At 35.0% G+C, this 16093-nt stretch overlaps 1 protein-coding gene across 4 annotated transcripts in view; it reads left to right on the forward strand.

Moving 5' to 3' along the window:
- The window catches only part of EXOC6B (exocyst complex component 6B), a 715924-nt gene that overhangs the window by 85720 nt on the left and 614111 nt on the right, over window positions 1-16093 (forward strand). For all 4 annotated transcript variants that reach the window (XM_065891362.1, XM_065891363.1, XM_065891364.1 and 1 more), the window contains exons 3-5: window positions 3730-3777; window positions 5447-5537; window positions 5650-5695. In XM_065891362.1, the coding sequence (XP_065747434.1) occupies window positions 3730-3777; window positions 5447-5537; window positions 5650-5695 (185 nt within the window). The remainder of the gene's footprint in view (window positions 1-3729; window positions 3778-5446; window positions 5538-5649; window positions 5696-16093) is intronic.

A 16093-nucleotide genomic window follows, 5' to 3' on the forward strand; every position in this document is an offset into this window, starting at 1 on the left:
GTTGGGGAATGTCTTCTACCAAAGCATGAAGGTTCTTTCTTGATATGACAGATTTAAGTTCAGGAAAGAGGCTAGCTATATTGGTTTTGTCCCTGGCATAGCAAATTCACATATCTTGGGTAACTGACTTTGATACAGAAATATTACTGTATTTGATTATGGGATGCTGTCCTAGTGCCCATTGTTACATAATAAACAATATATACCATATTATCTTTATAAAATTTCCAAAATTTTGAAGTCCAAAACACATTGGGTCCCAGGGTTTCAGATAAGAGTTTATGGACCTGTACAACAGCTATCCAATCATCATAAGAAATATAATATTGCCAACAAAATTAAATCTCTCTTTTTTATCCTTCTCAGTGACTCTCTCCACCCTCCCCTCCAAAAGTAACAACTCTTCTGATTTGTTGTTAATGTTCTTTAATGCTTAACTATTTTAATTGAAATTAACTTAGATTCCTTTCTCAGTCAGTGTACCAAATTTAATTTCAGATGAACTAAAGAGTTAAATGTAAAAAAACCATAAAGGAACTAGTAGAAAATATAGGTGAATATTTATGTGATTTTTAGGAGTGAGGGATACATTTCTAAACACAGTTCCTAAGCCAGAAGGAAAATATTGATAGGTACGACAACATTAAAATGAAAGAACTTTCTATGTAGAAGTTAAAAATGGAAAGGTAAATAATAAATAAAAATATTTACAAATACACATGACAAATGATTGATATCCTAACATAGAAAAAGTCTACAAATTAATAGGAAAAATATGAACACTCTAATAGAAAACTGAGGAATACATGTTAATATACAGTTTACATAAGAAGAAATATAAGGGAACTCTACAATTTAGAATTAAAGGAATGCAAATTTAAACAATAAAGTGCCACCTAATAAAATGACAAAGATGAAACAAATATTAAGATTGGAGATGATACCTATCAACCTGGGAATGCCTGGTTGGAGTGTAGACTACAACTTTTAAGGAGAACAATTTTATTTATCAATACTGAAAACTCCACGTAGTTTTAAGATTTATTCTACAGCTACAGGTGCATGTACAGAGATGTTCATGTGTTTTTTTTTTAATGGCTAAAACTTTAAGATGTCCCTGAAAGTGATGTAAATCATGGTATATCCATTTAAAAGAGTAATAAACTACAATATATTGTAGAAGGATATCTGACATGGGAAAGCATTAGAAATGTTTGCTTAATGTATAAAGCAGATTAAAAAGTATGAACAATTTGATTCCATTTAAAAAGTTATACTGAGTTTTGGGGGGCTGAAAAGCGTCAAATGGACAGAAGTATCTGAAATATGTGAAAACAAAGATACGGGGCTTCTGCCAGGAGCTGTGTGTGCTGTTTGTCCTCACTCAGCCATCCCAGCTTCCCATCCATCTTCACCTTGGGCTGTTCTTGATGCCTGTATTCCAAAACCTCTCCCTCTGCTCCTTGGGCCCTTTGTCCATGATGGGCAACGGGGTGCTCTGTGTCTGGTTACTGAAGTAGTCATGTGGTTAAGTACCTGAATATTGCCCATAATGCTCACCATTAACACCTGGGAGACTCTGCTCTAGGGGGCATCCATTCAACCTGTGTTAAGAGCCTATGGAACTTAGAAATTCTTGAACTTGAGAAAAGAGTTTAGAAAATGGAAAAGGTTAAGTATTACTTACTGTCAGTACTATTTGAACATAACAATGAAAAATCCTACTCTCTCTAGAATGTCCATTATTTCTTTTGATTCACAGTATGTATGTTGGTACGTGTGTGTGTATATATACACACATACATATATATGTTCTCTGAATCAACAAGTAGCATCCTAGACAGGCAGTATAGATTTCCTCCCATTGTTATGTTCAAATAGTATTGAAATAGTAATTACCTTTCTTATCAGAAGCTTTGGTTAGGCTCCTATGAATGTTTTAGAACTCTGGTTTGCATGAAATCAATTTAGTGGGCCATGATCAGTATTTTTAATAAAAATTGAAATAGAATAAAAAAGGAAGCAACAAAGTGTATTACATGTAGTAAGTCCAAACATTGTTTCTTAAAAATTTTGTTTCTTTGTGTGTGTGTGTGCGCACATCTGCATTCCCTATACTTGTGTACTGGGTTGCAATGTAAAATATATTTCTTACAATGAGTTTGAGGTAAAAAAAAATTTCAGAAATGGTAAACAAGTTATTTTAGTAGAAACAGCAATGCTGAATTTAGTAGTATTTATGGAAGGTTGAATTTTTTGAAATATGTTTATGTGAAGAAAAAATCTAATTATTCTTGAACAATGATCACTCAAGGCAACCCACCCCATTTTTATTCACATCACTTGAAAGCTTTTTCTTGTATTGAGCTGATATTAATCCCATTTTTGAATAACATTCATTTATTGGTTTGAATAATAAACTTTTCAGTCTCACTTATTCTAGACCAAGGATCAGCAAGCTATATCTTGCAGGCCAAATCCAGCTTGCCTCCTAATTTTGTAATAAAGTTTTTTTGGAACACAGCAATGGCCATTCATTTATGTTATGTTTATGGCTGCATTTTTGCTACAATGGCAGTGCATGTGGTAATCTGCTCAGAAAGTGATAGTCCAGGTATAGTGTATAGTGTATAGTTTAGGGCAAAGTTTTCAAAGGTGTGTTCCTGAAAAACTAGTTTCTTAAGATGATCCTCAATAAAAGGATGTTACATAAAATAAGTTGGAAAACACTGTATGATATCTCTTTGGGCTTCAGGAAGTCCTGAATAAACTAACCTGTTTAGTGGTATTTCCCATACATATTGATGTGTGTGTGTGTGTGTGTGTGTGTGTGTGTGTGTGTGTGTGTATGTACAGAGTGCAGAGTATCTTTTAACTACCATTTCTTGGTGTTCCAAGAGACATAATAGGAAATGCTGGGTTAAGGTAGTGTCTTAAAAGTGTAAGGAGTCGCAGTTATTGGTGGAAGTATGGAAAGCTTCTATTAAAGAAAGCTTTAGAAGTTAATGTTGCTCATGTTTTGGTAATGTTTAAGAAAGTGAGGAAATTACTATTCTATATACTTAATTTTTTTATATCAGTTGAGTCTTCAAAAGTGGCTACCAAAATAAGTGGTGCCAGTTCCTTTAAATTATGAACTGTACCTAATTTTAAAGCTTGTTCACCTGATTTTGACTGTCTGATGGAGAGATTAATTTAGAAAAATAGGAATGTGGAAGTGTTAGAAACTATTAAGAATTAATAATCCAAAAAATTAAGACAAAAGATTTTCTAAAATTAGATAAGTAGAAATATTTGACCTGAGTTAAAAAGTTCAATTTATACTCAAGTTTTCCAGGAATACATTGGTGAAGTGAGGACTATCTATGAAAAAATTTGTTCTTTGTACACATAGTAGAGATGGTAAGGTTCTTTGTGGGTTATTTTTTCTATTATATTTTTTCTTTCCTTTCCAAATGAAAGTGTGATCTTTAGTTATGTTATTTTAGTTTGTAATATTTCAAACTGAACATATTTTTTAGTAATTTTTTTTATTGTTCAAAAGGTCATACAAATGTTCAGTAGAAAAGTTGATATAATTTCATCCCAAGAGAACACCACTAGACCAAAATGTGGTGGAATATGGAAACAATCTGAATACCTATTCTTAGTCTTTTCATTTAAAATTTTGATCTTATCCAACTATTATCTAAGTGTTTTTTATGAGTTTAAATTGTCTTCTCTCCACAGAATCAAGTGACGGATACTAATAGAAAACTACAACATGAGGGAAAGGAAGTAAGGCCAGTTTACCTTTTGAAAAAATCTTTTCTGTTTCCTGTCATTCTCTTTGATAACTGTGTTCTTGATTTAGTGGCTTGTAAGACCATAAGCAGCATGTTGGAGGAACTTGGACATTATCATTGCTTCTCCTAATGTTTACCTGAAGTAAATGAATATAGCACTAGAAAGCTTAATGAGAGTATGTAGCCGCCTTCCTTAGCTGTGTTTTTAAATCACTTGAGTAGTCATAATATGGCCAATGCTGTTTCCTCTGCCTGGAATGTTCTTTCCCAAATGTTTACCTACTTCAGACTTATGCTCCTCACATGTTACCTCCTTCATGAGGCCTTTTCTAACCACCTTATTTAGAATTGCAGTCTCACTTTCATGCCTTGTATTCTTTTTATCTTTCCTGCTCTATTTTTCTCCATTGCACCTATCATGCTTTGGTATTATACAGTTTTCCTTATATGTTTGTTTTTTGTTTGTCTCTTTCCATTAGAAATTAAGCTCCATGAGGTCAGGATTTAAAAAAAATTTTTAACTGCATTGCCATATCCCCTCTACCTGCCTAAACAGTGACTGGCACAACATGAATATGCATAAGTATTTGTTAAAAAAAAAAAAAGAATCTTTGATTCTGTTAATTGATATACTCACCATTTAAATCATCATAGTTTATAAGATTATTTTACATCCATTTTCTCACTTAATCCTCATGACAGACCTACGACAAGGTCAGGACTGGTATTATCACTATTTTATTGATTAGGAAACTAAAACAGATGATTTGCTAAAGTTTACATAGTAATTGGAAGGCTGGGACTAAAACCCAAGTTTTCTGACTTACAGTCTATTACCGTTCTCTGTATCATATACCTTCCTCATTGCCTAATACTTAATGTTTAATTTTAATAATCTTTAAGATTAGCCTTTGATTGTCTTATCAGTAACTTAATCAGGACCGTTACCTTTTTTCTTTTTTGTGTAGTATCTAAGTAGATAACTTTTAGAAAAGGGTATGGGATAAATACTATAAGAGGTCATGTAGATTATTGCTTTTTAAAAGTTTGTCTCACATATTTTAAGTTTTTGCAAAGAATGCAGTTTCTTCTAGTTTTATTGTGGTATGACTTCAGATGGAAGACTTTAAAATGCTGTGAGAAGAAAAGTGAGTTCCTCTTCATTAAACTGGAACTCTTGGAAAAGCCACAACTTCTAACTGTGTGGTTTATTTGTTGAAATACAGATTTAGTTGCAGATTATTTTCAAGATTCATTTGAAGCTGTATAGGAAGGACTGTTTTCCTCTAGGAGTCTAGCACTGATGACAGAAATATAGGATCTTCTTAGAAGATTGATGAAATATAAATCATGAAGAGTCTGAATAGGGTGTGGAGCAAATATGCACGCTTTTTCTTTTCTCCTGGATGGCCCCTGAATTTTAAGATTTCATTTCACCTAGCCTTTTCTAATGTAGTATGTATGCATCTTGGGGAGAAAGTAGGAAACCATACAGGGATGTTTTACTGGTTGAGAAAGGCAGTTCCGTAGTCCACTTGGCAGGTCTTACTATGAAACTGTCTGGGATTTTCTGATGAATTGAACATAGGGTGGAAAAATGTGACTGAAAGCTTTTTATTTACAGCTGTTGGCATAATTCAGTTTTTTTCCCTCTTGCTAAGCTGGTAATAGCAATGGAAGAGCTGAAGCAGTGTCGACTACAACAGAGAAATATTTCTGCCACTGTTGATAAATTAATGCTGTGTCTTCCAGGTGAGGAACTGGAAATAGAGTAGAATTCTTGATGCAATTCCTTTAGCTTGAATTAGTCTTTTCACTTTCTCTAAATAATGCTTGTGTGCTCTTTCTCCCCTTCTCTTTCAAGTCCTGGAGATGTATAGCAAACTGAGGGACCAGATGAAAACTAAAAGGTAAGATATTTTTTTGTTGAATACTTTGTATTATCTAAAATTTCTGTTATTTAGAATTTTTTTAAAAGTCCATATTTAGCATAACCTTTCAAAAAATAATTAAGTCCATATAACATCTTCTCTTGCCTTTTGTATATCTATTGATTCATCCAGAGAGTTATTTACATATGCTGATGTATTTTGTCATGTATTATGTTTAATAAAAAACACTACACGTAGTTTGATTTTTAGAAGACCCAGCTTTTTAGGGGAAAAGCATGTAACTGTTTTAGTGATAGTTAATTTGAGAAACATGCTTTGGTTTAGTATTATAGTAGAAAAAATAGTTACTGGTTTTGCTGGGGTGGATCAGTCAGGGTTCTCCGTTGAAATAGAACCAGTGGGGTGTGTGTGTGTGTGTGTGTGTGTGTGTGTGTGTGTGTATGTGTGTGCAGAGAGAGTGATTTTTTTAGCAAATTGGTTCACATGATTATGGAGGTCCAAATCTGCATAGTAGGCTGATAGGCTAGTGTCAGGGAAGAGTAAATATTGTTGCCTGAGTCTGAAGGCAGTCTGCTGGCAGAATTCCGTCTTCCTCTGGGGAGTTTAGTCTTTTTCCTATCAAGGCCTTTAACTGATTTAACGAGGCCCACCCACATTATGGAGAATGTTCATCTTTACTCAGTCTACTGATTTAAGTGCTAATAATCTCATGTAAAAAAATAACTTCACAGAAATATCCAGAATAATATTTGACCAAATCTCTGGGTACTATGGCCTAACCAAGTTGATATATAAAATTAACCATCACAAGGGGCAAGGTCAAGGTTAAGTTCAGAGGAGTCTTTTCCTGTGTGTTATTTTCATCTGGTTTTATTCCACAGGAAACTTGACAGTGACTCTTTGGCTCTTCTTCCCAAACTAGAGTAAGCATCTCCACCCTCTCTGCCCTGGAGTACCCTGTGGTATGATGGGGGTATGTGAAGCTATAAGATAAACAGGACACATCTTCCTGGAATGTTAATTTTACCTAGTTTTGAGGGAAAAAGTATGGAATTAAAATGTATTTAATACTGAAATAAGATTAAAAATATTGTGAATAAAAATGATAAATTCTCAAGAATTTTAAAGTTAAAGCATGAAGCATCAATATTTTTTGAATTTCTTAAGATTATTTCCCAGACTGCCTTCTCCCTGGGAGGATACATTCACATAAGAGAGCATAGGTTGGGAAGAAGCAGCTGCGAGGCCTCATCACACGGCTCCCTATGAGCAAGTGAAACTAGACTACGTGCAAAGGAATAAAAGTGCCCTGGAGGATATCATTAAATATAAGCAACACTGTTCCTGAAATTTTAGAGGCACTCCTAATCCTCAGAACTGGAACCTGGAACTTGAACAAGCCGTGTGGATGAAAGGCTCTTGGTGTTCCAGCCAGGAGTCAGGGCTCTGCCTCTGAGGTAGGAGAGCCAACTTCAGGTCACTGGTCAACAAGAGACCTCCCAGCTCCACATAATATTAAATGGCGGAAATCTCCCAGAGACCTCCATCTTAACACCAGCACCCAGCTTCACTCAACGACCAGCAAGCCACAGTGCTGGACAACCTATGCCAAACAACTAGCAAAACAGGAACACAACCCCACCCATTAGCAGAGAGGCGGCCTAAAATCATAATAAGGCCACAGACACCCCAAAACACACCACCAGACGTGAACCTGCCCACTAGAGAGACAAGATCCAGCCTCATCCACCACAACACAGGCACTAGTCCCCTCCACCAGGAAGCCTACACAACCCACTGAAACAACCTTAGCCACTGGAGACAGACATCAAAAACAACGGGAACTATGAACCTGCAGCCTGCAAAAAGGAGACCCCAAACACAGTAAGATAAGCAAAATGAGAAGACAGAAAAACACACAGCAGATGAAGGAGCAAGATAAAAATGCACCAGACCTAGCAAATGAAGAGGAAATAGGCAGTCTACCTGAAAAAGAATTCAGAATAATGATAGTAAGGATGATCCGAAATCTTGGAAATAGAATGGACAAAATGCAAGAAACAGTTAACAAGGACCTAGAAGAAATAAAGATGAAACAAGCAACGATGAACAATGCAATAAATGAAATTAAAAATACTCTAGATGGGATCAATAGCAGAATAACTGAGGCAGAAGAACGGATAAGTGACCTGGAAGATAAAGTAGTGGAAATAACTACTGCAGAGCAGAATAAAGAAAAAAGAATGAAAAGAACTGAGGACAGTCTCAGAGACCTCTGGGACAACATTAAACGCACCAACATTCGAATTATAGGGGTTCCAGAAGAAGAAGAGAAAAAGAAAGGGACTGATAAAATATTTGAAGAGATTATAGTTGAAAACTTCTCTAATATGGGAAAGGAAATAGTTAAGTCCAGGAAGCACAGAGAGTCCCATACAGGATAAATCCAAGGAGAAATACTCCAAGACACATATTAAACTGTCAAAAATTAAATACAAGGAAAGCATATTAAAAGCAGCAAGGGAAAAACAACAAATAACACACAAGGGAATCCCCATAAGGTTAACAGCTGATCTCTCAGCAGAAACCCTACAAGCCAGAAGGGAGTGGCAGCACATACTGAAAGTGATGAAGGAGAAGAACCTGCAACCAAGACTACTCTACCCAGCAAGGATCTCATTCAGATTTGATGGAGAAATTAAAACCTTTACAGACAAGCAAAAGCTGAGAGTTCAGCACCACCAAACCAGCTTTACAACAAATGCTAAAGGAACTTCGCTAGGCAGGAAACACAAGAGAAGGAAAAGACCTACAATAACAAACCCAAAACAATTAAGAAAATGGGAAGAGGAACATATATATCAATAATTACCTTAAATGTAAATAGATTAAATGCTCCCACCAAAAGTCACAGACTGCCTGAATGGATACAAAAACAAGACCCTTATATATGCTGTCTACAAGAGACCCACTTCAGACCTAGAGACACATACAGACTGAAAGTAAGGGGATGGAAAAAGATATTCCATGCAAATGGAAACCAAAAGAAAGCTGGAGTAGCAATTCTCATATCAGACAAAATAGACTTTAAAATAAGGACTATTAAAAGAGACAAAGAAGGACACTACATAATGATCAAGGGATTGATCCAAGAAGAAGATATAACAATTGTAAATATTTATGCACCCAACATAGGAGCACCTCAATACATAAGGCAAATACTAGCAGCCATAAAAGGGGAGATCGACAGTAACACATTCATAGTAGGGGACTTTAACACCCCATTTTCACCCATGGACAGATCATCCAAAATGAAAATAAATAAGGAAACACAAGCTTTAAATGATACATTAAACAAGATGGACTTAATTGATATTTATAGGACACTCCATCCAAAAACAACAGAATACACATTTTTCTCAAGTGCTCATGGAACATTCTCCAGGATAGATCATATCTTGGGTCACAAATCAAGCCTTGGTAAATTTAAGAAAATTGAAATTGTATCAAGTATCTTTTCTGACCACAACGCCATGAGACTAGATATCAATTACAGGAAAAGATCTGTAAAAAATACAAACACATGGAGGCTAAACAATACACTACTTAATAATGAAGTGATCACTGAAGAAATCAAAGAGGAAATAAAAAAATACCTAGAAACAAATGACAGTGGAGACACAACGACCCAAAACCTATGGGATGCAGCAAAAGCAGTTCTAAGGGGGAAGTTTATAGCAATACAAGCCCACCTTAAGAAGCAGGAAACATCTCAAATAAACAACCTAACCTTGCACCTCAAGCAGTTAGAGAAAGAAGAACAAAAAAACCCCCAAGCTAGCAGAAGGAAAGAAATCATAAAAATCAGATCAGAAATAAATGAAAAAGAAATGAAGGAAACGATAGCAAAATCAATAAAACTAAAAGCTGGTTCTTTGAGAAGATAAACAAAATAGATAAACCACTAGCCAGACTCATCAAGAAAAAAAGGGAGAAGACTCAAATCAATAGAATTAGAAATGAAGAAGGAGAAGTAACAACTGACACTGCAGAAATAAAAAAAATCATGAGAGATTACTACAAGCAACTGTATGCCAATAAAATGGACAATCTGGAAGAAATGGACAAATACTTAGAAATGCACAACGTGCCAAGATTGAATCAGGAAGAAATAGAAAATATGAACAGACCAATCACAAGCACTGAAATTGAAACTGTGATTAGAAATCTTCCAACAAACAAAAGCCCAGGACCAGATGGCTTCACAGGTGAATTCTATCAAACGTTTAGAGAAGAGCTAACACCTGTCCTTCTCAAACTCTTCCAAAATGTAGCATAGGGAGGAACACTCCCAAATTCCTTCTAGGAGGCCACCATCACCTTGATACCAAAACCAGACAAGGATGTCACAAAGAAAGAAAACTACAGGCCGATATCACTGATGAACATAGATGCAAAAATCCTCAACAAAATACTAGCAAACAGAATCCAACAGCACATTAAAAGGATCATACACCATGATCAAGTGGGGTTTATTCCAGGAATGCAAGGATTCTTCAATATACGCAAATCTATCAGTGTGATAAACCATATTAACAAATTGAAGGAGAAAAACCATATGATCATCTCAATAGATGCAGAGAAAGCTTTCGACAAAATTCCACACCCATTTATGATAAAAACCCTGCAGAAAGTAGGCATAGAGGGAACTTTCCTCAACATAGTAAAGGCCATATGTGACAAGCCCACAGCCAACATCATCCTCAATGGTGAAAAACTGAAAGCATTTCCACTAAGATCAGGAACAAGACAAGGTTGCCCACTCTCACCACTCTTATTCAACATAGTTTTGGAAGTTTTAGCCACAGCAATCAGAGAAGAAAAGGAAATAAAAGGAATCCAAATCGGAAAAGAAGAAGTAAAGCTGTCACTGTTTGCAGATGACATGATACTATACATAGAGAATCCTAAAGATGCTACCAGAAAACTACTAGAGCTAATCAATGAATTTAGTTAAGTAGCAGGATACAAAATTAATGCACAGAAATCTCTGGCATTCCTATATACTAATGATGAAAAATCTGAAAGTGAAATCAAGAAAACACTCCCATTTACCATTGCAACAAAAAGAATAAAATATCTAGGAATAAACCTACCTAAGGAGACAAAAGACCTGTATGCAGAAAATTATAAGACACTGATGAAAGAAATTAAAGATGATACAAATAGATGGAGAGATATACCATGTTCTTGGATGGGAAGAATCAACATTGTGGAAATGACTCTACTACCCAAAGCAACGTACAGACTCAATGCAATCCCTATCAAACTACCACTGGCATTTTTCACAGAACTAGAACAAAAAATTTCGCAATTTGTATGGAAACACAAAAGACCCCGAATAGCCAAAGCAATCTTGAGAACGAAAAAAGGCGCTGGAGGAATCATGCTCCCTGACTTCAGACTATACTACAAAGCTACAGTAATCAAGACAGTATGGTACTGGCACAAAAACAGAAAGATAGATCAATGGAACAGGATAGAAAGCCCAGAGATAAACCCACGCACACATGGACACCTTATCTTTGATAAAGGTGGCAGGAATGTACAGTGGAGAAAGGATAGCCTCTTCAATAAATGGTGTTGGGAAAACTGGACAGGTACATGTAAAAGTATGAGATTAGATAACTCCCTAACACCATACACAAAAATAACCTCAAAATGGATTAAAGACCTAAATGTAAGGCCAGAAACTATCAAACTCTTAGAGGAAAACATAGGTGGAACACTCTATGACATAAATCACAGCAAGATCCTTTCTGACCCACCTCCTAGGGTAATGGAAATAAAAACAAAAATAAACAAATGGGACCTAGTGAAACTTAAAAGCTTTTACACAGCAAAGGAAACCATAAACAAGACCAAAAGACAACCCTCAGAATGGGAGAAGATATTTGCAAATGAAGCAACTGACAAAGGATTAATCTCCAAAATTTACAAGCAGCTCATGCAGCTCAATAACAAAAAAACAAACAACCCAATCCAAAAATGGGCAGAAGACCTAAATAGACATTTCTCCAAAGAAGATATACAGAATGCCAACAAACACATGAAAGAATGCTCAATATCATTAATCATTAGAGAAACGCTAATCAAAACTACAATGAGATATCATCTCACACCAGTCAGAATGGCCATCATCAAAAAATCTAGAAACAATAAATGCTGGAGAGGGTGTGGAGAAAAGGGAACACTCCTGCACTGCTGGTGGGAATGTGAATTGGTTCAGCCACTATGGAGAACAGTATGCAGGTTCCTTAAAAAACTACAAATAGAATTACCATATGACTCAGCAATCCCACTACTGGGCATATACCCTGAGAAAACCAAAATTCAAAAAGAGTCATGTACCAAAATGTTCATTGCAGCTCTATTTACAATAGCCCGGAGATGGAAACAACCTAAGTGTCCATCATCAGATGAATGTATAAAGAAGATGTGGCACATATATACAATGGAATATTACTCAGCCTTAAAAAGAAACGAAATTGAGTTATTTGTAATGAGATGGATAGACCTAGAGTCTGTCATACAGAGTGAAGTAAGTCAGTAAGAAAAAGACAAATACCGTATGCTAACACATATTAATGGAATTTAAGGAAAAAAAAATGTCATGGAGAACCTTGGGGTAAGACAGGAATAAAGACGCAGACCTACTGGAGAACAGACTTGAGGATAAGGGGAGGGGGAAGGGTGAGCTTTGACAGGGCGAGAGAGAGTCATGGACATATACACACTAACAAACGTAGTAAGGTAGATAGCTAGTGGTAAGCAACCACATGGCACAGGGATATTAGCCCGGTGCTTTGTGACAGCCTGGAGGGGTGAGATAGGGAGAGTGGGAGGGAGGGAGATGCAAGAGGGAAGACATATGGGAACATATGTATATGTATAACTGATTCACTTCGTTATAAAGCAGAAACTAACACACCATTGTAAAGCAATTATACCCCAATAAAGATGTTAAAAAAAAAAACATAGGTTGAACAGTATGAGAAATTCTGTTCAGTGAGATAGAAGGTAATATTATTTCCCTGATAACCTTTTGTGAAGTTCTAAAATTATAGAAAATTACAGAGATTTAAAAAAAGCTTCAGTATCAACTTCTCTGAATTAACAGATAGGAACAATTCCAGTTTTGATTCATATATATGTAAATATTTATGACATATATATAAACACATATGGACGGAAAGAGGTAAAATGTACATTTAAAAAAATTATAGATAAAACTCATATCCGCTTCCTCAGTCCTTTCCCTTTCCCTACTCCGTTGGGGAAACTAGTATCATAAATTTGGTGTATCCTTCTAGTCCATGTTTTTAATACCCGTAAATCATACGTTGTATTTTTAGAAACATTTACATGAATAGTTCTCAGTCCTTGTTTTTTTGAGAATCATTCATTCAATAAAAATGAATTGAGTACTTACTGTGTTGTTAGGCATTGCTCTTAGTGCTGGGAATATAACTCTGAACAAAATAGACAAAAATATCTGCTGTTGTGGGGCTTACATACTGGTGGAGAGCTTTTAAATTTATGTATAGAGATCTAGTTCACTTATTTTAATTGCTGTATAGTAGTCCCATTATATGAACAACCTACATTTCTCCTCTTAATTTGAGTGGCTATCATAAGTACTGTTCACCAGTATTTCTAGCTCAACTTCTGGCACAAAGAGTAGGTTTATATGTCTTGGGCTCCTTTGAGCTGTATCAACACTGCACACTGAGTTGCCCTCCTATATTGTATCCTCCTTACTCTAGTTGGGCTCTAATACCCTGTGTTATGCTTCTGTCTTCCCTGAATGTCCTCCTCATCCCTCTTTGGCTCTGACATTCCATGCAATGCTGCCTTCCTATACAGACAGTCTTACCTCACTAGGTCTCTTGTATCCCATGCTAGTCCATCTTACCCCTCACCGACCAGTATGAATGCTTTCATTTATTTAGGTCTTCTTTAATTTTTTTCAGCAATGTTTTTAGTTTTTAGTGAATAAGTCTTACATATCTTTCGTCATATTTATCCCTATTATTTTGTATTTTTTGATGCTTATTTTAAATGGTATTGCTGGGGCTTCCCTGGTGGCCCAGTGGTTAAGACTCTGCCCTTCCAATGCAGGGGGCATGTGTTTGAATTCTGTTCAGGGAACTAAGATCTCACATGCTGCAGTGGTGCAGCCAAAAAAATTAAATAAATAAATGCTATTGCTTTTTAATTTTCAGTCATTAATTACTAGTATACTATTAAATTTGTATATTTATCTTGTATTCTGCAACCTTACTAAATCACTTACTAATTCTAGTAGCATTTTTGTGTATTCCATTGGATTTTCTATGTAGCTGATTATCTTGTCTACAAATAAAGACAGGTATATTTCTTTCTTTCCAATTGGGATGCTTTCTTTTTGGTTTATTTTTCTTGTTTTATTGAACTGGCTAGAGCCTCCAGTACAATGTTGAATAGAAGTAGTGTGAGTAGATATCTTTGCCCTGTTCCTGATCTTACGGGGAAAGCATTTAACCATTAAGTCATATATGTTAGATATAGTCTTTTTGTACATGCCATTTAGAAGGCTGAAGAAGTTCCCTTCTATTTCTAGTTGTTGAAAGTTTCTATCAGGAATGAATATTGTTTTTGTCAAATGCTTTTTCTATGCCAGTGAGATGATCATATGTTTTTTTAAAATTTCTTTTTTAGTTTATTAATATGATAAATTGTATTGAATGATAAACCAAACTTGCATTCATGGAATAAATCCCACTTGGTCATGGTAAATTATCCTTTTTAATATGATGTGGTATTTGATTTGCTAAAATTTTGTTGAGGAGTTTTGTATCTATGTTCATGAGAAATACTTGTCTGTAGTTTTCTTTTTTGTAATATCTTTGTTTGTTTTTGGTATCAGATTAATGCTGGCCTCGTGAATAACTTGGAAAGTTTTCCCTCTTTGGTTTTCCAGAAGAATTTGTGTAGTGTTGGCAATTACCTTCCTTAAATATTTGGTAGAATCTAACAGTGAAACCACTTGGCCTTGGAGATTTGTTTGTTTTTGGTGAGAAAGTTGTTAACTAAAAATTTAATTTTAAAAATAAATACACGGCTGCTTGCATTTTGTGTTTCTTGAGTAAATTTTGCTTATTTGTATCTTTCAAATAATTTGTCCATGTCATCCAAGTTTTTGAATTCCGTAACAAAAGTTATTCATGATATTCCTGTATTATTTTAACAGTATAGGATCTATAGTGATACTTTCTCTTTCATTGCTTATGTTGATAATTTGTCTTTTCTCTCTTTGTTTCTGTCTCTGTCTCTCTGATTATTTTGGCTAGAGGTTTGTCAATTTTATGATTTTTTTGAAAATAGTAATTTAGGTTTTATTGAGTTTTTTTTCCTGTTTTTCTATTTTACTGATTTTCGCTGGTATCTTTAGTATTTCCTTTCTCCTGCTTACTTGGGGTTTAATTTGCTCTTACAAATTGAAGTATAGTTGATTTACAATGTTGTGTTAGTTTCAAGTGTACATCAAAGTGATTCAGTTATATATATATATATATATATATATATCTCATAATATATATCTCATATTTTCTTTATCCATTTATCCCTTGATGGACACTTGGGTTGCTTCCATGTCTTGGCTATTGTAAATAATTTGCTCTTTTTTTAGCTTTATTAGGTGGAGGCCTAGGGCATTGATTTTGGTTCTGTTTTCTAATGTAGCCATATAAAGCTGTGCATTTCTCTCTAAGCAGTGTTCTGACTGCATCTTACATGTTTTCTGATGTTGTGGGTTTTTTTTTACATTTATTTCAAATATTTTCTAATTTCTTTTGTAATGTTTAGAATTTATTTCACCAACTTACTTAGAAGTTCATTGGTTAATTTCTAAATATTAGGGGATTTTCCAGATTTATCAAAATTGATTTGTAATTTCACTTCATTGTGTTCATAAATGTAAAACGTATGATTGCAACCTTTTATATATTTTGAGACTTGTTTTACGCCCCAGCATATGGTCTGTTTTGGTGAAAATTACATACACACTTCAAAATAATATATATTGTTATTGAGGAGAGCATTCTTTAACTGTCATTTAGATATACTTGGTGTTGTGCAGGTTTTCTCTATCCTTATGATTTTGTATTTGTTATTTGTTGACAGAGGAGTGTTGAAGTTGCCTATTATAACTGGCTTTACATATGTCTTCTTTCTGTTCTTTCAGTTTTTGCTATGTGTATTTTGAAGCTCTCTTATTGGATGCATATACATTAAGCATTGTTGTATCTTCTTGACGAAAGGACCCATTTGTAATTATGGAAGGTTCTTCTTTATCCCTGGTGATATTCCTCTTTT

Source organism: Phocoena phocoena, chromosome 14 (assembly GCF_963924675.1).
Source record: "Phocoena phocoena chromosome 14, mPhoPho1.1, whole genome shotgun sequence".
Classification (NCBI taxonomy): domain Eukaryota; kingdom Metazoa; phylum Chordata; class Mammalia; order Artiodactyla; family Phocoenidae; genus Phocoena; species Phocoena phocoena.